General features: G+C 43.0%; 1 protein-coding gene across 4 annotated transcripts in view; it reads left to right on the top strand.

Moving 5' to 3' along the window:
* LOC139582597 (homeobox protein Meis2-like) overlaps positions 1-23,831 on the top strand; it is a 29,049-nt gene extending 5,218 nt beyond the window's left edge. For 2 of the 4 annotated variants that reach the window (XM_071412736.1, XM_071412734.1), the window contains exons 5-13: positions 1,142-1,192; positions 1,412-1,558; positions 8,970-9,084; positions 14,843-14,982; positions 18,662-18,738; positions 20,210-20,268; positions 21,369-21,458; positions 21,615-21,715; positions 22,774-23,831. In XM_071412736.1, coding sequence (XP_071268837.1) covers positions 1,142-1,192; positions 1,412-1,558; positions 8,970-9,084; positions 14,843-14,982; positions 18,662-18,738; positions 20,210-20,268; positions 21,369-21,458; positions 21,615-21,673 — 738 coding nt within the window. In that variant the 3' untranslated portion in view covers positions 21,674-21,715; positions 22,774-23,831. The other 2 variants (XM_071412735.1, XM_071412737.1) reach the window with 2 other exon arrangements.
* Positions 23,832-24,275: the final 444 nt, after the last annotated feature.

The raw sequence follows: 24,275 nt of genomic DNA, 5'->3' as shown, positions 1-24,275 counted from the left end.
ATTACATAGGACTAGTTGCTATTCATTAAATGTATGGTGTTATTACATAGGCCTAGTTGCTATTCATTAATGTATGGTGTTATTACATAGGACTAGTTACTATTCATTAAATGTATGGTGTTATTACATAGGACTAGTTGCTATTCATTAAATGTATGGTGTTATTACATAGGACTAGTTGCTATTCATTAAATGTATGGTGTTATTACATAGGCCTAGTTGCTATTCATTAATGTATGGTGTTATTACATAGGACTAGTTACTATTCATTAAATGTATGGTGTTATTACATAGGACTAGTTGCTATTCATTAAATGTATGGTGTTATTACATAGGACTAGTTGCTATTCATTAAATGTATGGTGTTATTACATAGGCCTAGTTGCTATTCATTAATGTATGGTGTTATTACATAGGACTAGTTACTATTCATTAAATGTATGGTGTTATTACATAGGACTAGTTACTATTCATTAATGTATGGTGTTATTACATAGGACTAGTTACTATTCATTAAATGTATGGTGTTATTACATAGGCCTAGTTGCTATTCATTAATGTATGGTGTTATTACATAGGACTAGTTACTATTCATTAAATGTATGGTGTTATTACATAGGACTAGTTACTATTCATTAATGTATGGTGTTATTACATAGGACTAGTTACTATTCATTAAATGTATGGTGTTATTACATAGGACTAGTTACTATTCATTAAATGTATGGTGTTATTACATAGGACTAGTTACTATTCATTAATGTATGGTGTTATTACATAGGACTAGTTACTATTCATTAAATGTATGGTGTTATTACATAGGCCTAGTTACTATTCATTAATGTATGGTGTTATTACATAGGACTAGTTACTATTCATTAAATGTATGGTGTTATTACATAGGCCTAGTTACTATTCATTAAATGTATGGTGTTATTACATAGGACTAGTTACTATTCATTAATGTATGGTGTTATTACATAGGACTAGTTACTATTCATTAAATGTATGGTGTTATTACATAGGCCTAGTTACTATTCATTAAATGTATGGTGTTATTACATAGGCCTAGTTACTGTTCATTTGAGGCAAACATGTCAGCATGACTAAATCCTACATTTTATATGTTCTTTTTTTCCAGATGATCCAAGCTATTCAAGTATTACGATTTCATCTTTTAGAATTAGAGAAGGTAAATTATGTTTTATTGTAAACCTATATTTAATGCTTTAACTCTTTGCTTTTTTGTATTTTATATTTTTTTTTTGTATGAACGTTATACAATCACTCATAACAGCATAGATTTAACTTCTTGAAGTGTAATATTTTACTCTAACACACATAGTCCTACACATGGCTGTGGCACCGAGATCTTGCAAGGGTGCTGCTAACACCGATTTTCATTGAATAGGTGCACGAGCTCTGCGACAACTTCTGCCATCGGTATATCAGTTGTTTGAAAGGCAAAATGCCCATCGACTTGGTCATAGACGATCGAGATGGCTGCAAATCTGACTTAGATGACCTGACGGGATCTTCCACAAATCTAGCAGATCACGTGAGTGTCTAGGCTTCGAAATTACATATTGGAGCTAAGTTTTGCAAGGGGTGCTGCCAATAGCATGGTGTTCAGAATGTACAAAACCTATAATTTCAAGATCATGGGCAATTTAGCATAATTGTGAGTCAGTTGAATATATAACAAATTTAATCGACAGTTTTTAAAATAAACGGTCTCACATTGAATTTACTGGTTACTATTAAACAATTATTGTATTAATAACCTATCAACAAAAAAGTAATTCAATGCACCTACATGTCTGCAAAAAAGAGTGCTAAGGGTGATGTGTACTGAGGGTAGTTTCGTAGAGCTCCCATGTCTTCTTAAAAAGAGGAGGAATGAGAGAGGGAATTGTTCCCCTTTATCAGCTCTATTGTATAAATCATCTATTTTATAGGTTGATGATGATGATGATGAGGATGATGAGGATGATGATGGTGATGATGATGATGATGATGATGATGAGGATGATGATGATGATGATGGTGATGATGATGAGGAAGATGAGGATGATGATGGCGATGATGATGAGGATGTTGATTTTGATGATGTGGTGATGATGATGATGATGATGATGATGATGATGATGATGATGATGATGATTTTGATTTTGATGATGGTGGTGATGATGGTGGTGATGAGGATGATGATGATGAAGATGATGATAATGATGATGGTGGTTGTGATGAGGATGATGGTGATGATGATGATGATGATGGTGATGATGATGATGATGAGGGTGATGATTTTGATGATGTTGGTGATGATGATGATGATGATGATGATGATGATGATGATGATGATGATGATGATGATGATGATGATGAGGAAGATTAGGATGATGATGAGGATGATGATGATGGTGGTGATGATGATGATGAGGATGATGGTGGTGATGGTGATGATGATGAGGATTATGGTGATGATGATGAAGATGATGATTTTGATGATGGTGATGATGATGATGATGAGGATGATGATGATGATGGTGGTGATGATGATGATGATGATGGTGGTGATGAGGATGATGATGATGAAGATGATGATCATGATAATGGTGGTGGTGATGCTGATGATGATGATGGTGATGATGGTGGAATGATGATGAGGATGATGGTGTTGATGATGGTGGTGATGATGATGATGAGGATGATGATGAAGATGATGAGGGTGATGATGTTGATGATGGTGGTGATGATGATGATGATGATGGCGATGATGATGATGAGGTTGGTGGTGATGATGATGGTGGTGGTGGTGATGCTGATGGTGGTGATGATGATTATTGGGTCTGCATGATGAAGAGTACAGCTGGATGTGTCCTGTTGGGTCTTTCCCCTCTCCCTCCCCTCTTAGAGGGCTATGAGGACTAGTGTTTGATTTTACACTTGAATGCTAAACCAATTGGATTACTATTGTCGGTAAAGAGGAGGGTCTTTGTCAATCCATGGGCCTATAGGGTGCCCCTACACGGGCTCTTTCTCCTCCCACAAGTCGATTCTGATATCATGGTTCCTTAATAACGTTACGGTACTGGAGCAATGGCATGAATTTAGTGTTGGGGAGATTCCTCATATTAGATTGCTGTCCTGTATACTAAGTATGTTTATCCGAAGTAAACCACTTTTGACTATCAGAAAAAAATGGTGTCTGCTGTCCACATCTAATTTCATTGTATTCACACTGTTAGATGATGTTGCATTTTTAAATTCAGTGGTTGTAGACACAAACACACTTTGTATGTATGTGCGTGTTGTGAACATTGTTCAAGGTTCACTTATCTGACAGGACATTCTGCTGCTGGCTGTCCCGCGATCCAGTTCACCTTTTGTCCAATGTATTATGTATAGGCTGAACTTCTCTGGGTGTTAGGCCACATGCAGAACAGTGTATGTGAACGTATTCCTAATATAATAATAATGTATGCCATTTAGCAGACAGTTTTATCCAAGGAGGCATACAGTCACGTTTCATACATTTTACATATCGTTGGTCCCGGGATTCAAACCCACAATCCTGGTGTTGCAAGCGTTCTATGCTCTACCATCTGAGCCATACAGGGCCACATGGCCTTCAGCATAATGTATGGGCTGTAGTCCTCTGGGTGGCACAGACGGCTGGTGGCACCTTAATTGGGGAGGGCGGGCTCATAGTAATTGAAGGAACCAAATGAATGGAATGGTATCAAACACATCAAACACGTGGTTTCTATGTTAATACCACTCCATTCTCTCCATTCCGACTATTATTATGAGCCGTCCTCCTCTCACCAGCCTCCTGTGGTGTAAGGACACATGCAATGCACACGCAGAACGGTGTATGTGAATGCCAACCACTCTGTATCTTGGGCCTGGTTCATGTTTGAGAAGAACAACATCTATTTGTGTAGCTGTGTTGATTAGTGGTTGTGAAGGCAACTTTAGCGTCCATTTCCAGTCTTTCACATTTGCGTTATTTCAGAAACAATTATCTGAATTGTGAGACTAAAAGAAACTTGTGAGACTAAAAGCAACTATCTCAAGGCCATCAGACTGTTAAATAGCCACCACTAGCACATTAGAGGCTGCTGCCTAGATACATAGACTTGAAATCACTGGCCACTTTAATAAATGGAACACTAGTCACTTTAATAATGTTTACATATGTAAATACTGTATTCTATTCTATTCTACTGTATCTTAGTCTATGCCACTCTGACATTGCTCGTCTGTCACGCCCTGACCTTAGAGATCCTTATTTATTCTCTATGTTTGGTTAGGTCAGGGTGTGACTCGGGTGGGAGAATCTATGTTTTCTATTTCTTTGTTGTTTTTGCCTAGTGTGGTTCCCAATCAGAGGCAGCTGTTTATCGTTGTCTCTGATTGGGGATCATATATAAGTTGTCATTTTCCGTTTGGGTTTTGTGGGGTGTTATTTTCTGTTTAGCTGTTTTGTTGCCAGACAGAACTGTGTGCTTTCGTTTTTTCTACTTTGTTATTTTGTTGCGGTGTTCAGTTAATTAAAAATCATGAACGCCTACCACGCTGCACCTTGGTCTCCTTCTTCAACCCAAGAGAGTCGTTACAGAACTACCCACCACCAAAGGACCAAGCAGCGTGGTCAGGAGGACTGGACCTGGGAGGAAATCCTAGACGGGAAAGGACCCTGGAGGCAGGCTATCGCTGTCCGAAGGAGGAGATAGAAGCAGCGAGAGCAGAACGGCGACGTTACGAGGAGTTAAACCATCGAGGCAAGCACGAGAGGCAGCCCCCCAATTTTTTTTGGGGGGGGGGACACGGGGAGATTGGCAGAGTCAGGGTTTAGACCTGAGCCAACTCCCCGTGCTTACCGTGGGGAGCGTGTGACTGGTCAGGCACAGTGTTATGCAGTGATGCGCACAGTGTCTCCAGTACGTATTCATAGCCCGGTGCGCTCTGTTCCAGCTCCCCGCAGTTGCCGTGCTAGAGTGGGCATTCAGCCAGGATGGATTGTGCCGGCTCCGGTGCGTCTCTTCGGTCCAGGATATCCTGCGCCAGCTCTACGCACGGTATCCCCAGTTCGCCAGCACAGCCCAGTGCGGCCTGTTCCAGCTCCCCGCACTTACCGTGCTACAGGGGGGATTCAGCCAGGACGCGTTGTGCCAGCTCTGCGCTCCAGACCTCCAGTGCGCCTCCACGGCCCAGCATATCCTGCGCCGGCTCTATGCACTATGCCTCCAGTGCGCCTTCATAGCCCAGTGCGTCCCGTGCCAGCTCTCCACACTCACCGAGCTGGAGTGGGTATCCAGCCAGGACGTGTTGTGGCAGCTCCCCGCACCAGGCTTCCAGTACGTCTGCTCAGTCCGGTGAGACCTGTTCCGGCTCCACGTACGAAGCCTCCAGTGATGATCCATGGCCCGGAGCCTGTAGTGATGATCCATGGCCCGGAGACTCCAGTGATGATCCATGGCCCGACGCCTCCAGTGATGATCCATGGCCCGGAGCCTGCAGTGATGATCCATGGCACGGAGCCTGCAGTGATGATCCATGGCACGGAGCCCGCGGTGATGATCCATGGCACGAAGCCTCCAGTGATGATCCATGGCACGAAGCCTCCAGTGATGATCCATGGCCCGGAGCCTGCGGTGATGATCCATGGCACGGAGCCTGCAGTGATGATCCATGGCACGGAGCCCGCGGTGATGATCCATGGCACGAAGCCTCCAGTGATGATCCATGGCACGAAGCCTCCTGTGATGATCCATGGCACGAAGGGTTCCCAGTCCAGGGGGGGTACAGTCACGCCCTGACCTTAGAGATCCTTATTTATTCTCTATGTTTGGTTAGGTCAGGGTTTGACTCACGTGGGAGAATCTATGTTTTCTATTTCTTTGTTGTTTTTGCCTAGTGTGGTTCCCAATCAGAGGCAGCTGTCTATTGTTGTCTCTGATTGGGGATCAAATATAAGTTATCATTATCATTGTTGTTTTCCGTTTAGTATCTGTGCCTGACGGAACTGTTCGCTTTTGTTTTTTTATTCGTTATTTTTGTTTGAGTGATTCTTGACATTAAAGATCATGAACACTTTCCACGCTGCACTTTGGTCCACCCTTTCTTTACGACGGCGAGCGTTACATCGTCCATATACAGTACCGGTCAAAAGTTTTAGAACATCTACTCATTCAGGGGTTTTTCTTTATTTTTACTATTTTCTACATTGTAGAATAATAGTGAAGACATCAAAACTATGAACTAACACATATGGAATCATGTAGTAAACAAAAAAGTGTTAACCAAATCAAAATATATTTTATATTTGAGATTCTTCAAATTGCCTTGATAACAGCTTTGCACACTCTTGGCATTCTCTCAACCAGGTTCACCTGAAATGCTTTTCCAACAGTCTTGAAGGAGTTCCCACATATGTTGAGCACTTGTTGGCTGCTTTTCCTTCACTCTGCGGTCTGACTCATCCCGAATCATCTCAATTTGGTTGAGGTCGGGGGATTGTGGAGGCCAGGTCATCTGATACAGCACTCCATCACTCTCCTTCTTGGTAAAAGAGCACTTACTCAACCTGGAGGTGTGTTGGGTCATTGTCCTGTTGAAAAACAAATGGTAGTCCCACTAAGCGCAAACCTGATGGGATGGCATATCGCTGCAGAATGCTGTGGTAGCCATGCTGGTTAAGTGTGCCTTGAATTCTAAATAAGCTGCAATTTCTGAGGCTGGTAACTCTAATGAACTTATTCTCTGCAGCAGAGGGAACTCTGGGTCTTCCTTTCCTATAGCGGTCCTCATGAGAGCCAGTTTCGTCATAGCGCTTGATGGTTTTGCGACTGCATTTGAAGAAACGTTCATTGTTCTTGAAATGTTCCGTATTGACTGACCTTCATGTCTTAAAGTAATGATGTACTGTCGTTTCTTTTTGCTTATTTGAGCTGTTCTTGAGATAATATGGGCTTGGTCTTTTACCAAATAGAGCTGTCTTCTGTATACCAACCCCCTACCTTGTCACAACACAACTGATTGTCTCAAACGCATTTCGAAATAAAGAAATTCCACACATTAACTTTTAAGAAGTCACTCCTGTTAATTGAAATGAAGCTGGTTGAGAGAATTCCAAGAGTGTGCAAAGCTGTCATCAAGGCAAAAGTTGGCTATTTGAAGAATCTCAAATATAAAATATTTTTGGATTTGTTTAACACTTTTTTGGTTACTAGATGATTCCATATGTGTTATGTCATAGTTTTGATGTCTTCACTATTATCCTACAATGTAGAAAATAGTAAAAATAAAGAAAAACCCTTGAATGAGTATGTGTTCTAAAACTTTTGACCGGTAGTGTAAATATATTCTTAATTCCATTCCTTTACTTAGATTTGTGTGTATTGTTGTGAAATTGTTCGATATTACTTGTTAGATATTACTGCACTGTTGGAGCTAGAAACACACGCATTTCGCTACACCTGCAATAACATCTGCTAAACGCGTGTATGTGATCAAATAAAATGTGATTTGATTTGATTTAGTTTACGTGTGAGAAGTTCATGACAAATCTTCGGGAGTTTAGAACTCTGTTCACTCTACCAGTTCTATTTCTACAGGGACGGCAGCTAAACCTCACAATGAGGGAGAGTACTACACAGTATGTTGGATCTCTTTGTGGCACACCAACTCTGCCTCTTTTTTGGAAACGTTTGAGGGAGTCCACAACCCAGCCTATATCCAAGAGAGAGCAGCTCAATATTCGTGTTGATATCACAAACTTGCAGAGTAAGAAGAAAAAAAATGTGTGATTGAAGATCAGTTGAAATCAGTTATGATGTCATAATTTATGATCTATTTGTATTATCTTAACTTCTCTGCCTTTATGGATCTCAGTTTGGAAGATACATTTTAAAGAAGGATAGACCGCACTGTATGTGTAATTAATGTAATCTTAACAGCTGGGGTGTGAGTGAGTAAAGAACCCCCTTCATTAGCTTGATAAACGTGGAAACACATGGCACTTTGAATGGGGACGCCACACAAACAGCTTTCTAATTACTGTGTGTTGGGATGGAAAAGGGGGCCTGCTCGTCGAGCTCGATGAGAGGCCTCATTCACACTGCGCTGCCATTGTTGCAGTGATTATTCTTGTCGTTGGCTGAGCTCTTCATCTGAGCACCATCCGGCGAACAGCTGACGCCAAGAGGCTGAAGAGGTTGCTCTGCTGTTTGGCCCTCAGCTTTAGACTGTCTAAGTACCCTGGTCCCTGTGCATATATGGCCCAATAAATAGGTGTTCGGAGAGACCACTGGGCTTCAGAATCAGTCAAGACACCGGAGAATAGAGGAAAGGAAGAAGTGTTGCTGGAGCTCTGGTGCTGATTGCTTTGGCTCTACAGTATTAGCTAGTGTAGCTGAATATCAGCTTTAACGTTTTATTTTATATTTTATTTTGCCGCCGTCTCAGTCTCAGGGAAAATGGTAATTTACATTGTTGGATTATTGGATTATGGATCTTTTGGACAGGTTCTATATTCTTATTGACGACATGGTCATATTGTGCGCTGTGGTAAATTGGCTGGGTTTGTGTGTGTTTGAGTGTGTATGTTTGAGTGTGTGTTAGGGAGTTACATTGATTTAAAGTTACGGCATACTGTATCCACTGTTTTCTAATGTGATCTCTCTCTCTCTCTCATTCTCTCATTCTCTCTATCTATCTATCTATCTATCTATCTATCTATCTATCTCTCTATCTCTCTATCTCTCTATCTCTCTATCTCTCTATCTCTCTCTCTCTCTCTCGCTCTCGCTCTCGCTCTCGCTCTCTCTCTCTCTCTCTCTCGCTCTCGCTCTCGCTCTCGCTCTCGCTCTCGCTCTCGCTCTCTCATTCTCGCTCTCCCTCCTCTGCTGTTGTGTGGTCGGGACGGGGGATATGTTGATGACCCTCTCTGTGGACCCCAGAACCCGGCGTCCTGGAGAGACCTGGATGACGCCCACTCCACGCCCTCCGTGGGCACCCCGGGGCCCTCCAGCGGGGGCCACGTCTCCCAGAGTGGGGACAACAGCAGCGAACTCGGTAAGAGAACCACAGCTTCTCTTTAGACTCAATACCATATCAAAGGTTAACCTCAGTGCTGACCTCATACAAAGGCAGTGGTTTTTTCTCTACTTGTGAGCTGTAGATGAAACTTAGCCTCTCCAGAGATCATAATGATAAGCAGTTATTGTTTCTCCATCCTTATCATTCAGATAATGTTGAGATAAGAGGTTGTTGTTGTATCAACAGCTAGTTTGTTGGGTTTTGATGGTGACTTTGTAGTTTTATCACTTATCCAGGTCAGATGATAAAGTTCAAAAGTTGAATCTGATATGATGAGGGTAATTATTGCCAATTACTGGTTTTGCATGACTGTGGCCAGTATTGCTGTTTAATAGCCTACTTGGCTTTCTGTCCGCGTGCCGGCTGTTCATTTAGCCTGTGATGAGCTCATTGGAGGCTATAAGGGTTTTATTACTTGTTTTTGTTTTTCTCTCCTATGGCCACAGTAAAAATAGAATAGACTTTAAAGCAACTTACCACCCTCTGCCCATCAGGCATCAATAGCAGGGCATTGAGCTAAACAATGGCAGGATGTTTTGCAAGACAAGAGCAATTCAGAGGATGAAAGGACAGTCAGAAACAAAGATTAAGTTTATTCCTCCTGATTTTACTACAGTTTCTTCAGTTATCCTAACTATCTGAAAAACATGTTCAATGAATTTCACTTAGCCTAGTATCCATGTCATGTTTAATGTCATTGTATGCCCTAACACAGTAAAACTGACTATGTGAATTGTATTGTCAGCAAAGAGAGGGGAAGAGGATGGTGTGAATGGCTTTTTCCTTGGTTCCTCTGGAGTTGTTTATTTTTTTTAAACAAAAGCGAGGGGACACCCAAAGTCCATGTCTCCCTGCCCTTTTGACCTGGGTAGAGAATGCATAGAGGCTGGGGAAGCACAATAACCCCTGCCGTGGAGCTGGGAAAGACAGAGCCACTTTATGTATGGAGGAACAAAGGGGAGAAAAAGCCCCAGAATGATCAGAGTCCCAGTCATAGTCACTGGTAGCAGGATCTGATGCTTCCCTGCCTACCTGCTGCTCCTCCTAATCCTCCTGGGGACTCTGCTATTTTTTCATCCCTTGTTTTCATCCCTTGTTTCCATCCCTTTTCTCATTCAAGGGGATGAAGAAAGCAAACACTTTTAACATAGGACGGGACCTGGGGGCCAAAGCGGGGCCTTTACGTCAGTAGTGCAGGCCTGGCTAGGAGATTACTGATGCTCTTCAAAGTACCTACTATGAGGGAGCTCCTATTGTCCTAATGGACATTAGTCATGGTTGTGTGGGCCAATGATAAAAGCCTTAAAAGGGTTAACCTACAGTCTTATCTAATGGGGGAGAATTGTGGTTAGTATGGTTGGTATCAACCACAGGTAGTTGATATGTGGTTGGTTGGTTGGTGGTGTTGTTATGGCTTAGTGGCTATGTTAGCCATGTGGCTAACCGCTAACCCATTGGCTTATGCAGTCTTTGGTTGTTTTCTTGTAAGCTGTGTGATATGCAGAGGGGAATGTCTTTGATTCCACCTCCCCCGGAGTGACTCTCAGATAGATGGGGCACAGGGACAGTTCTAAAAGGGATGAGCTATCCTAGGAATGTTTTTTGGGGGCGGGGCTTGGAATGTCCATCATAAAAAAAGGAAAGGAAACCAAGGGGAACTAGCTGCTGTGAAGCCGCTGTACACTAGCGTTTACAAAGAGGGGAATGCAGAGCGGGAAGAAACAGGATGCAGTCAGTGCATCTTTTTGTCTCCTCCGGATGGATACCACCGAAAATGGAATCCAGAACTGCTGGTGGTGACATACCAATGACACTCTAGGCTAATGTCCCCATATAACCTGTGACAAGATGCTCTCACAAATAACAAGGGAGAGAGGCACAAGAACTAAAAGTGTTCATTTTCATCCAGGCCTTACCGATCACCACTCCAAATCAATAGGATAAAGGCCACTGGGAGGAACGATTCTAGATCTATTCATCAACATCAATATAGGATTCCCAGTGTCTTGGAAAGCTTCCAGACAACAGCTCCCATTTAGCAGTGTGCATCATGGGTAATAACAGGAGGGGCTGAGAAGTGTCATTGGTGATGGATCAGGTCCAGGTGAGCTCATTAGGCAAGCTGCATTGGGTTCCCATCACTGATGCAGGCCGGAATACAGCAATCAGTTCTGTTAGCTAATAGCCAACCCTGCACTTTGTCGGATATGGACATGTCATCATGTGGATTCTCTTGCCTCATCTAGTTGTCCCAGTTTATACCTAACTGTAGGAGCACTGGTCTCTGATGTTGTTGATGAGAGAGAGGAAGAGAAAGGGAGAGAGAGGAGAGACAGAGAGGAAGAGAGAGGGAGAGAGAGAAGGAGAGACAGAGAGAGGAAGGTAGAGGGAGAGAGAAGGAGAGACTGAGAGGGGAGAGAGTAGGGTGTTGGGGGTTGGAAGCCAGCCAAGGATGCCTCTCTTCTTCATATCTTAGGGTGCTGTTTTCCCTAAAGCGCCCGAGGCAGTACTCCCGCCTTCCCCACGGCAGCAGCCCCCCCCCCCGTGTCATGAGTGCAGACACTGGGGCAGGCACGCAGGGGGGGAGGGAGGAAGGGAGCGGGGCAGGCAAGCAGGGAGGGAGCGGGGTAGGCAGGCAGGCGAGGAGCTAGGCCACGGGAGGAGCGTTCCACGGGTACGATTTTGAGAGTAGTGCACTGTCACACTGCTTAGATTGGCTGAGTTGCCAGGGAACAGTCAGAAGTGATTAGCGTAGCAGAGGATCTGCCCTGCGGCCGTCCCTCTCTGGAGCAGGAAAAAAGAGAGGGCTGGGGGGAGAGGAGGAGGGGGGCCAGGAGGGGTTGACGCTCCTTAGATATAATTAGGCCGTGCTGGTGACTTCCTATTTTTCATTCTTTCCCTCATTCTCTCTTCCATTGTTTTCAGTTATTTGGTACAGAAACAGATACATAACTAATTTAAAATGACCAACATGGATTTTTGTCATTTTGATCACCCGCACCAGCCCAAATGTTAAGTCATTGATAGGTATCGTTTTTTATTGATTATTTCACCACCCAAGGCATTGCTGAACAAAATGTCTCTCTCCTAGCCTGTGAGACAGGATATTAACTGTCCTCTCTGAAACGACAGATCTCTTCAGCACCATCCTCCAAGACCTCTCTTCCCACATCAAACCTCCTCATTTTTGTCAGTCATAAGACCAAAAGCCTAGAAAAGAAACCTGTTATAAAAGCTTGTTATAACATCTATGAACAGAGAGGATAAGGAATAGAGGACACAAAAAGTAAAGCATCACATAAGCAAAGGAGACAGTGGCCAAACAACCTGCCCTGTCCTTGACTTGGACTACACCATCCGTCAGAACACCACCACCCCCATCCCCATCCCCATCCCCAACCCAACACACCCCTCCCCTCCCACCCCACTCAGTTCAAGTCATCCTTTTTAATGTCAATATTCATTAGCTGAAATATTTATGCATGATTATGGGCGCATATATTGAAGCCCCTTTGATTGATGCATCCCCCAAAACAAAAAGACATGCCAGTGCAAATCTTATGAAAAGTAGGGTTCCAGTCCCGCCTCCGGGGAGGAGTCTCTCAGATGCATTATTCACATCCCCTGCAGGCAGGCTTTCAAGGCATCTCTGCCCCGAGGGCAAGAAAAATAACCACCACTGTTAAAAGAAAATCATCTCGGCTGATGCACAATTAATGGCGGAGAGGGAGAAGGAAAGAGACAGAGAGAGAGAGAAAGAGAGGGAGAGAGAGTGCACAGATAGGTTCTGTGATGGAGAGCAATGGGGAGCGAGGGCAGGGGCGGAAGCCGCGGAAATCTCAGTTTAAAAGGGAGCCTTCTAGCCTTGATCCGTGAGAAGGTTCCCATTGAAACAATAATGGCAGTAGGAGAGAGAGGCTGTGTGTGTTGTGTGGCTGTGTGTGTGTGGTGTGGCTGTGTGTGTGTATTGTGTGGCTGTGTGTATGTGTTGTATGGCTCTGTGTGTGTGTTGTATGGCTCTGTGTGTGTGTGTGTGCGTTGCAGTGTGAATCAGACAATCCAACACAGACAGACTGGAGGTGGGGGGGGGGGGGGGGGGTGGAAGGGGTAGGGGTAGGGTAGGTCACTGAACACTTGGGGAGCTTGAGGGGGAATGACCACAACCCCCCCAGCCCCATAACACCCCCCTCCATCCACCCAAACATCCTTAGCACACATAGACAAAAGGAGCGCCCTGCTTTCAACTTCACAGGTGAGGGGATTTGTTATGTTATTGTGATGTCATACCTTAACTATGAGGTCACAATTGTTATTTTTGTTATTGTGACATTTTTCCCTTTTTTTTTTACAACTACATTTTACATTTACATTTAAGTCATTTAGCAGACGCTCTTATCCAGAGCGACTTACAAATTGGTGCATTCACCTTATGATATCCAGTGGAACAACCACTTTACAATAGTGCATCTAGCTCTTTTAAGGGGGGGGGGGGTTAGAAGGATTACTTTATCCTATCCTAGGTATTCCTTAAAGAGGTGGGGTTTCAGGTGTCTCCGGAAGGTGGTGATTGACTCCGCTGAACTAAACCATTTGTCTTAATCAAATGGTAGAATATCTATACTGGGCAAAAATATAAACAAAATATTTAAAGTGTTGGTCCCGTGTTTCATGAGCTGAAATAAAAGCTCCCAGAAAATGTCCATATGCACAATAATTAAATTTTTCACAAATTTTGTGCATAAATTTGTTTACATCCATCTTAGTGAGCATTTCTCCTTTGCCAAGAGAATCCATCCACCTGACAGGTGTGGCATATAAAGACGCTGATTAAACAGCATGATCATTACACAGGTGCACCTTGTGCCGTGGACAATAAAAGTCCACTCTAAAATATGCAGTTTTGTCACACAACACAATGTCACACATGTCTCAAGTTTTGAGGGAGCGTGCAATTGGCATGCTGACTACTGGAATGTCCACCAGAGCTGTTGCCAGAGAATTGCAATTTTTTTTACCAGAAGCCGCCTCCAACGTCGTTTTAGAGAATTTGGCAGTACGTCCAACCAGCCTGCCAACCACAGACCATGTGTAACCACGCAAGCCAAGGACCTCCATATCCGGCTTCCTCTCTTGTCTGAGATCAGCCACTAGGACAGCTGATGAAACTGAGGAGTATTTCTGTCTGCAATAAAGCCCTTTTGTGGGGAAAAATGTATTCTGATTGGCTGGGCCTGGCTCCCCAGTGGATAAATAAAAATGCTGCTGCCTGCGCATTGTGTCTGGCCACGGCTCTTACTTCATGTCAAGCCTGCAACCTGGCTCTAACAGTCATTACTTCATGTGAAACTTACAGCCTGGCTCTAACAGTCATTACTTCATGTGAAACTTACAGCCTGGGTCTAACAGTCAGTACTTCCTGTGAAACTTACAGCCTGGCTCTAACAGTCAGTACTTCATGTCAATCGTGCTACTCAGATTGAATGAATAGCTCATAATTTTTTATTGAGCTGTGTCACTACAGTGTATGCCCCTCTACATTATCCAAAACTGTAGCAGAATGTGGATGAGGTCGTGCAAATGTGGAAGATGTGGAATGTTCTGTTGCTATGCTGTTGCTTTGCCCTAGACCTCTGCTACCCTTTCAGTTGTGTGTTTCTGGCCAATGGAGGTGATGTGTCTACGTTAAAGACATCTCCTAACATATCCCTTGTGGCTACTTTTTCTCTTGTTTTAGGAGATGGCCTCGACAACAGTCTGGCGTCGCCGGGCACAGGAGACGAGGATGACCTGGACAAGAAGAGACAGAAGAAGAGAGGTATCTTCCCCAAAGTGGCCACCAATATAATGCGAGCGTGGCTCTTCCAGCACCTCACGGTAAGACAGCAGGCCCGACCTGGCCCTAGCTCCAGCCCTAACCAGACTCCACTACTGGGATGGTTCTCAACCTTTTTTGCTTACTGTTACCCCAAACACATCTTGTTCTGCCCAAAGTACACCCTCTTGTGCAACTGGTCATGACTATCATGCATTTAACCATGAGGCCCATGTTTTGTAGACATCTTCTGAATCTTCCCCGGTTCCCCATGTGGGTATGCCAAGTACTCCTTGGGGTAATAGTAATTACTGCATTCAACACTCAGTCATGTCACAACACAGGGGCATTGGTCTGTGACATTGTAGTGCTTCGCCGAATGATTTTCCCTGTGATTTTTTATTTGTAAAAAAACAGTAATTGTGGCTGAAGAGAACAGTGGGCTGTATAATAGACAAGTGGTGTATGTTGTCTAACTGCAGTCTCTCCATTATACAACACTTGTTGGGAATGATGCCACTATACTGAGCGTCTGGACTTTGTTTTACAAAAACAGAATAGACTACTTTCCCAGAATGCAACTCCTCTGTTCAGGCTCAGAAGGACTATCTGACATTCCAACGACTTCCAACCAATCCCCCGAGAGGAGAGTTTCACCTTTTATCTCCAGACCCAATAGACAGCGCCGCAGTCTCTGACTCCTCCTCCTTCTCCTCTGGTTTTCTACTTTTCTCCTCTCCACTCGTAGATGTTTTCAAAGCTCCTTATTTGTTTTCTGGGTGAAAACCTGTCACACATCTCCTGTACCGGAAGTAAGAACCTTTAGATTGGACAGATAAAAAATAAGAAGGAAAGGAAGGCTAATTGAATCATCCCCTCTCTGTTCCCTGTCTCTTTTCAGCCTCACTGGTTAAGCACAAGTGTTTGTCATGGAAGGATGTGGCTCGTAAACACGGTGTAAGGGGGACTTTGGCCCCTCGATGTCCTCTGAATGGTCCCATTGCAATACCCAGGCGATCAGCCATTCATCGGGCCACAGAGGGTGATGGAGACGGATTATGTTTTGTCCTGACTTTACCGTTGAGGCTGGGGTCTGAGAAGGGGAGAGAGGGTCTTTCTCTAGATAGTCTTAGCCTTCAGCTGTTGTGCTCCTGTTCTGATGAGGAGCTCTAAAGATCCTCCTCTACAAAGGTACAGATAAAGCAGCAATGGAAGATTTAGATTCATTCTAGGATTCATTATTGGCCTATTAGCATGGTCATACAGTAACTGTTGGTTTTAGACCTCCACCTACATGCTGATTGAGACAGATCTTTGTGAAGCTCTCTTTTTAACGCTAATGTATTGAATTAGTTACAACAAACATACATTGCATTTTGCAAAAACACAGCTATGAAAGGGTGCTCTTGATCAACCTTGAGGCCCTATTGGAACTCAGAGGAATAAGTCTTGTTCAACCTTGAGGCCCTATTGGAACTCAAAGGAATAAGTCTTGTTCAACCTTGAGGCCCTATTGGAACTCAAAGGAATAAGTCTTGTTCAACCTTGAGGCCCTATTGGAACTCAGAGGAATAAGTCTTGTTCAACCTTGAGGCTCTATTGGAGCTCAGAGGAATAAGTCTTGTTCAACCTTGAGGCCCTATTGGAGCCCAGAGGAATACGTCTTGTTCAACCTTGAGGCTCTATTGGAGCCCAGAGGAATAAGTCTTGTTCAACCTTGAGGCCCTATTGGAGCCCAGAGGAATAAGTCTTGTTCAACCTTGAGGCTCTATTGGAGCCCAGAGGAATAAGTCTTGTTCAACCTTGAGGCCCTATTGGAGCTCAGAGGAATAAGTCTTGTTCAACCTTGAGGCCCTATTGGAGCCCAGAGGAATAAGTCTTGTTCAACCTTGAGGCCCTATTGGAGCCCAGAGGAATAAGTCTTGTTCAACCTTGAGGCTCTATTGGAGCTCAGAGGAATACGTCTTGTTCAACCTTGAGGCTCTATTGGAGCTCAGAGGAATACGTCTTGTTCAACCTTGAGGCTCTATTGGAGCCCAGATGAATAAGTCTTGTTCAACCTTGAGGCCCTATTGGAGCCCAGATGAATAAGTCTTGTTCAACCTTGAGGCCCTATTGGAACTCAGAGGAATAAGTCTTGTTCAACCTTGAGGCCCTATTGGAACTCAGAGGAATAAGTCTTGTTTAACCACAGCACAATGACAGGTGACCTGAGTAAAGTAACATAGCTGATAAGGTTTAGACATTGGAGAGAGGACCCAATGTGACAACACTGTAGATTGGACTGGAGACATTAGCAGAAGGTTTTATTTAGGAAGACAGAGACGTTCTGCTGGGTTGAGGGAGGAGCACTGAGCCATCCGTCACTAGACTGTCAGACACCAAGCTGGGAGGTCACCATGACGATCACTTGTGGCAACAATGGCTTTTGTCACCACCATTGCGGTTTATGTGTATGTGTGTGTGTGTGTGTGTGTGTGTGTGTGTGTGTGTGTGTGTGTGTGTGTGTGTGTGTGTGTGTGTGTGTGTGTGTGTGTGTGTGTGTGTGTGTGTGTGTGTGTGTGTGTGTGTGTGACTGTATGTGTGTGACTGTATGTGTGTATATGTGTGTGTGTGTGTGTGTGTGTGTGTGTGTGTGTGTGTGACTGTGTGTGTGTGTGACTGTGTGTGTGTGTGTGTGTGTGTGTGTGTGTGTGTGTGTGTGTGTGTGTGTGTGTGTGTGTGTGTGTGTGTGTGTGTGTGTGTGTGTGTGTGTGTGTGTGTGTGTGTGTGACTGTATGTGTGTGTGTGTGTGGGGGGGGGGGGGGGGGGTGGGCACTGTGTGTGTGTGTGTGAGAGAGAGAGAGTGTTTGTGTGTGCCTGTGTGTCTGTGTCTGATTGTGGGTGCGGGCGCTTTGTATGTGTGTGTGTGCGTGTGTGTGTGTGTGTGTGTGTGTGTGTGTGTGTGTGTGTGTGTGTGTGTGTGTGTGTGTGTGTGTGTGTGTGTGTGTGTGTGTGTGTGTGTGTGTGTGTGTGTGTGTGTGTGTGTGTGTGTGTGTGTGACTGTGTGTCTCTGTGTGTGACTGTGTGTGTGTGACTGAAAGACCTGTTTAAAAATGAAGTTGATTCGAGCTCATTCCTCACCCGGTGACCACAGGAGGTGGCTGCAGCCCTGACAGCGCCCACCACCTTGTACCCTGTGAATGGGTAAACTCTGTCTGCAATCTGCCGCCCTCCTCCCTCTGTCACACCGCCAGCAGAGAGGCAGGGGACAGGGAGACAAGGAGACAGGGAGACAGGGAGACAGGGGGACAGGGGCCCTATTCAGGCCCTAACAAAGGTCTCCATTGTGTTCCTTTGTATCGCATTTGATCATTTGTCAAATCATGTCAAATAATGTCAAACAATGCCACACGCTTTGAGCCCAAAGTGTTCAGGGGCCAATCAGTGGTCAGTCTTGGTTGTGCTTATGCTAACTAGAGAGATTGACTTGTGTGTATATTAGCCAAGGGTCACTGTGGATGTGAGTCTATCACTGGGCTTAATTACACTTCCTGAGTTTGACTTTCCCTTAGGTTGTGAATGGAAAGCCCCTGGTCGTATGCGAGGTGTGTTTCTGTCTAACCTTAACCCTAACCCTAACCCCTGGTCGTATGTGACGTGTGTTTCTGTCTAGACATGATCGTTTGTAAATTAATGCAAGCTGGGTGTTTTCTTTTTTTTACTGAAGATGTAGTTTTTTCTGTCCTCTGTGTACCACAGCACCCCTACCCTTCAGAGGAACAGAAGAAGCAGCTAGCACAGGACACAGGCCTCACCATCCTGCAAGTGAACAACTGGTGAGTAGCTAACACCCAAGGCCCCACGCTAAGCCTAACCCTAACGCTAACCCTAAAGCTAACCCTAAAGCTAACCCTAACGCTAACCCTAAAGCTAACCCTAAAGCTAACCCTAACGCTAACCCTAAAGCTATTGCTAACCCTAAAGCTAACGCTAACCCTAAAGCTAACGCTAACCCTAACGCTAACGCTAACCCTAAACCTAACCCTTGTGCTTCATTCTCTCCTTTATTCCTTTCCTTCTTTCCTTCGTACCTCCTCCCAGGACTGGCTCATAGGTTCCTATCTAAATCTATGCTACAGCCATGTTTTTGGCGAAGCGTGCACATTCTATGGGAACTAAAATGGAAGTGTTATTAAGCATACTCAATCTATCTTCACTGTCTGGGAAACATTAACAGGGAGATGTACACACCCTCTCGTCCCCTTACAATCCCTCAGCCTCATTTTACATGTATGACATGATGGATTAAAGCATATTTAAGGCCCGGCAACCTGGCCCCTTTGTAGATGGCTTATCCCATTTTGGGAAGGGGGGCGGGGTCCAATGTAATGATCACAGAGGAAAGAGGAACAGATCCAGGGAGGTTTGGGATTTGGTTTCGAGATTGCACTTCTGGTGTGTTATCTAAAAGGTATCACTTTACTTTGAGTTTACACAGGGTCAGGGTTGGAATAAATGATTTGACTTTGGTTTCTCGCGATTAATCCTCCCCCATCCCAGAATCAATATTGGGTTCTCAACACACCTAATTACATGGACGTGCACCTCTAATCCCGAGGAGTTAAGAATTCTATTAGTTGTATTAATGTATCTACTTCAATACACTTATCAAAGCAGGCGAATGCTTTGCTTACCTATCTGTCCAGTCCTGCTGGGTCCTGTTGGGTCCTGTTGGATACAGTGGTACGTCTCTGACCGAAATTGGCCAAACGTTTAGCCTTATTACAGCCTGAGGCTGAAAGGGCTAAACCCAAATCAATAGATCTGGTAAGCTATGTGGCTGTCTCCTAATACCCCAGATCATGTCAATAAGAATTAGACCGATTATAAACCTAATCCCTGAAGACACGAGACATTGGAATACTAGTAAAACTGGTGCAGAAAATTGTCATATTCTGTTTGATTGCTGAATGTTTTGATTGTGTATGATTATCTTAAAGAACTCCACCCAAAAAACGGTATATTTTTATTTGTTTCATTACTCCATTATTGATATAGTCCCAAAATGTTTTGCGTGTCAACAATGAAGTTTTCAAGATATGTAACTTTCAAAATACAGAAATCTGGCCCATATGATGCATCATATGATGGACAGATGGGATTAATGAAACAAAGACAAATAGATAGTTTTTGGGGTGGAGTTTTCCTTTAAGCAGACCAGGAAGATGAATGTAAAGGAGATCAAAAGCCAAGGAGAAGCTTCATGTACTGGTTTGAATTCTCTCTCCCTTCTCTCTTCCTCTCCAGGTTCATCAACGCCAGGAGGAGAATAGTACAGCCTATGATTGACCAGTCTAACAGATCAGGTAAACCACCATTTCAATTGGTTCAAATCAATAACATACAATGGCTTTGTTTCTCAGTCATGTTTTAAATTGTACTATACTGTTTGATTTTGTAATGTAGATGAGGATGTTTTGAACGCCACTTTTATTCTTATGCTTTATCTCTTCTGTCTTTTGGCTTCGACACATACTGACCAATAGAAATATAATTATAATCTAGTATTATAGCTCTATACTGACCAATAGAATATAATTATAATCTAGTATTATAGCTCTATACTGACCAATAGAAATATAATTACAATCCAGTATTGTAGCTCTATACTGACCAATAGAAATATAATTACAATCTAGTATTATAGCTCTATACTGACCAATAGAAATATAATTACAATCTAGTATTATAGCTCTATACTGACCAATAAAAATATAATTACAATCTAGTATTATAGCTCTATACTGACCAATATAAATATAATTATAATGTAGTATTATAGCTATATACTGACCAATAGAAATATAATTATAATCTAGTATTATAGCTCTATACTGACCAATAGAAATATAATTATAATCTAGTATTATAGCTCTATATTGACCAATAGAAATATAATTATAATCTAGTATTATAGCTCTATACTGACCAATAGAAATATAATTGTAATCTAGTATTGTAGCTCTATACTGACCAATAGAAATATAATTACAATCCAGTATTGTAGCTCTATACTGACCAATAGAAATATAATTACAATCTAGTATTATAGCTCTATACTGACCAATAGAAATATAATTACAATCTAGTATTATAGCTCTATACTGACCAATAAAAATATAATTACAATCGAGTATTATAGCTCTATACTGACCAATAGAAATATAATTACAATCTAGTATTATAGCTCTATACTGACCCTTAGAAATATAATTACAATCTAGTATTATAACTCTATACTTACCCGTAGAAATAGAATTACAATATGGTATTATATCTCTATACTGACCAATATAAATAGAATTACAGTCTAGTATTATATCTCTATACGGACCAATAGAAATAGAATTATAATCTAGTAGTATACAGTATACTGACCCATGTCTTGTTAATGTTACATCCACAGTGGGCCAGGGGACGGCATACAGCCCTGACGGGCAACCAATGGGAGGCTTTGTACTCGACGGACAGCAACACCTGGGGATTCGGCCTGGCGGTAAATAAGCACCCTGTTATCTGTCCCTTTCTACCAATGTAGCCTAAAATCTGTTTATGTTCTGTTTGTCTATTCATGGGTTATTATTGTATATTGTCATATGAACCTGTGATTGCACCATGTAATTAGTTCCCCTCTCTGTCACTCATTCTGCAGGACCAATGGGTGGAATGGGAATGAATATGGGGATGGATGGTCAGTGGCACTACATGTAAACCCTGTCCAACCGAGGCAAGCCTGAAGAAGAAGATGGAGAAGTAAGCACAGCCTCATTCTCACTCCCCTGTTACATTTTTCACCCACAAGCCCCCCTCCTCCATTGTTCCTCTATTCCTCTCCATCACTCCATCTATCTCTCTACATTGCTCACCCTCTCTCCCTCATCTGCTCCCCTTCTCACCCCTCCTCCATTGTTCCTCTATCCCTCTCCATTCCTTTTTATCAATTTTTCTTTCCTTTCCATCCTCCTCTCCTTCTCCAGGGCTCAATCTGATTAAGAATGTGGGGTTCTGGACTCCCTCGGTCCCCCTCCAGCCCTATCAGCTCTCTGGGCCCTGCTGACAGTTCACAAATCAAGACGTATTGCCTGCCGGAGGCACTGGAGCTCACCAGTTTTTATTTAACACCCACACTCCACTGCTCAATGAGCCACGCTATAATGACACTTACCTTGATTAATTGAGCTCTTTATATGTAAATAGAGAGCCCCGTGTTCGCCTCAATCTTCACCGGGTGCCAGTTCCGCCAACACAGCCCCTTTTCCCTTCCCGACATTTCCCTGATTTTGCTAATCAAGTCCAAAGAGCACGAGGGTGATAGCAGCGAGGGTGCAGCGCCAACATTTAGAATACAGTCCACATAGAGATATCTTATTCACTCAAGCTGAAAAATAATATCATTTTGAGACTATTTCATCCAATCATTTCTCATTGAATGATCATTGACCGGTTACTGTAATGCCGTAATACAGGAAGGAGGCTGCTCTCCTCCCTTAATTTAATTTGTGGCAAGACCATATGCTGATTGTGACGGCTGTAAATTTACCCAGGGTTCCATGTGGGGTTGTTTTGCAGTAAAATGCACTTATTCCATGCATATTGGAGTCAGAGCCATAATATTTGTCTATTAAAAGATCCCTTAAGAATTACACCACTGCACCAGCAATGTCCAAATGTATGTACAAGCTGTAAAACCTATGTCTGACTCAGTCATGTGTAGCATTTTCTTTACCTTATAAGATTTTGGTTCTGTATTTGCAGTGTGTTGGGGTATGTTTGTATAAGAGACTGACCCAGGCTCCTTCTTCGTGTTACAGGCCTCCATGGTTTGCTCAGGGAAAATCCTGCCGCTTGGTCCAATGAGCGCGTGACTCCGCCCCAGTCACACCTGTACCTGTCATCTGACTACGCCCACCTCACCTCCCCACTCGAGCATAGAGGACCACACCCACATCTGCACAAACGCCGCCCACATTGACCTTTAATAACCCCACGCCTGGAGGAAGACGAGGATCTACTAATAAACAACAACAAAAACAACAACATTTGCAGACAACAACAATCTTCCAAAACAAAAAAAGACTTCTGTATGAACAACGGAAGTTAAAATGACCTCAACAACATTTTGACACATTGTTTTGTTTTGTTTTTTAAATTATTTATTTATTTTTCTACAATGGTGGACCATAGGGACAAGAACTTTTTAGTCTTTGCCCGAGATATATTGACACAGCCCGCAAACACACACACTAACACACATTCCCTCTCTCTCTCACACACACACACTCAAACAAATACACACACTTCATCTTATGAACACACCATTTGAAAACAACCACTGTGGAATATCTAAAAAGATTATGAAGAGTTTTAATAACTGTTGTGGTGTATAGACTTGTGCTTTTTCATTTGACTGTTTTATTCATGTTTGAGCTTTGTGATCATTAGTTTATGGAGTGAGAGTTTATCACTAATCCCACCCCTATGTGCTGTGGAACAGAGAGAAAGAGAGAAAGAGAGATTGCCTCAGAGTCTGCAGCCTGGAGCTTGTCTCCGATAATGCAGACGGCAGCTCCATCCAGCTCCCAACAAAAAACCAAGCCCTCTTTTTATTTGTATTCTGAATGTGGCCCAGTTGCTTTTATTGCCCATGCACTGAATTCATTTCATATATTTTGTATTATTCTGTTTTGATTTGGATTAGTCTGTGTTGTCCTGAAATCAGACTAAAGAGCTGATGGATTGACGTCATACTGGTAAGGTGGATCTTGGACGACTTCCATTTAGATCATGTTACAATAGTTTTATAGCACACAGGAAGAAGGAAAGGGTTTCTGCACTAAAGACCAAAATAAAAACTAATTTTAAAACTTGACCTCAGAGTCTTTTTTCAGCACATATTCCATTTTTCCTGTGAAAGAAAAAAACTTTTGAGGAGAGAAAGAAAAGTTAGAGCTTGAGTTAATACTATAATATGATACTGTGACCTAATTCAATTGGATAACATTTGTAGTGAATTCATTTTTTTGGTTTGCTGTTTGGGCGAAATTTGCATATTAGCTACCTCGTGACATTTATTAAATATTGCATGTCTCTGTAAATATATATATTTTTCGTATTAACAAACAACAATTCGTATTCACACACGAGGTCACGTTACAGTTTTGGTCGATATAGAACGATATAAGACGACCATTTCTTATTGATTGAGGCTGGCAGGAATGATGGATGACCTACCGGGCTTCGAAACATACTGAGATAGGCTACTGTGAATTCCAAAGCCACTCTGTCGTTTTTATCAGGACACTATTTAAAAAGA

The sequence above is a fragment of the Salvelinus alpinus genome, chromosome 8 (assembly GCF_045679555.1).
Source record: "Salvelinus alpinus chromosome 8, SLU_Salpinus.1, whole genome shotgun sequence".
In the NCBI taxonomy this organism is placed as follows: Eukaryota; Metazoa; Chordata; class Actinopteri; order Salmoniformes; family Salmonidae; genus Salvelinus; species Salvelinus alpinus.
Note: the sequence above shows the minus strand (reverse complement) of the source record. Positions and strands in the feature narration are given on the sequence as shown.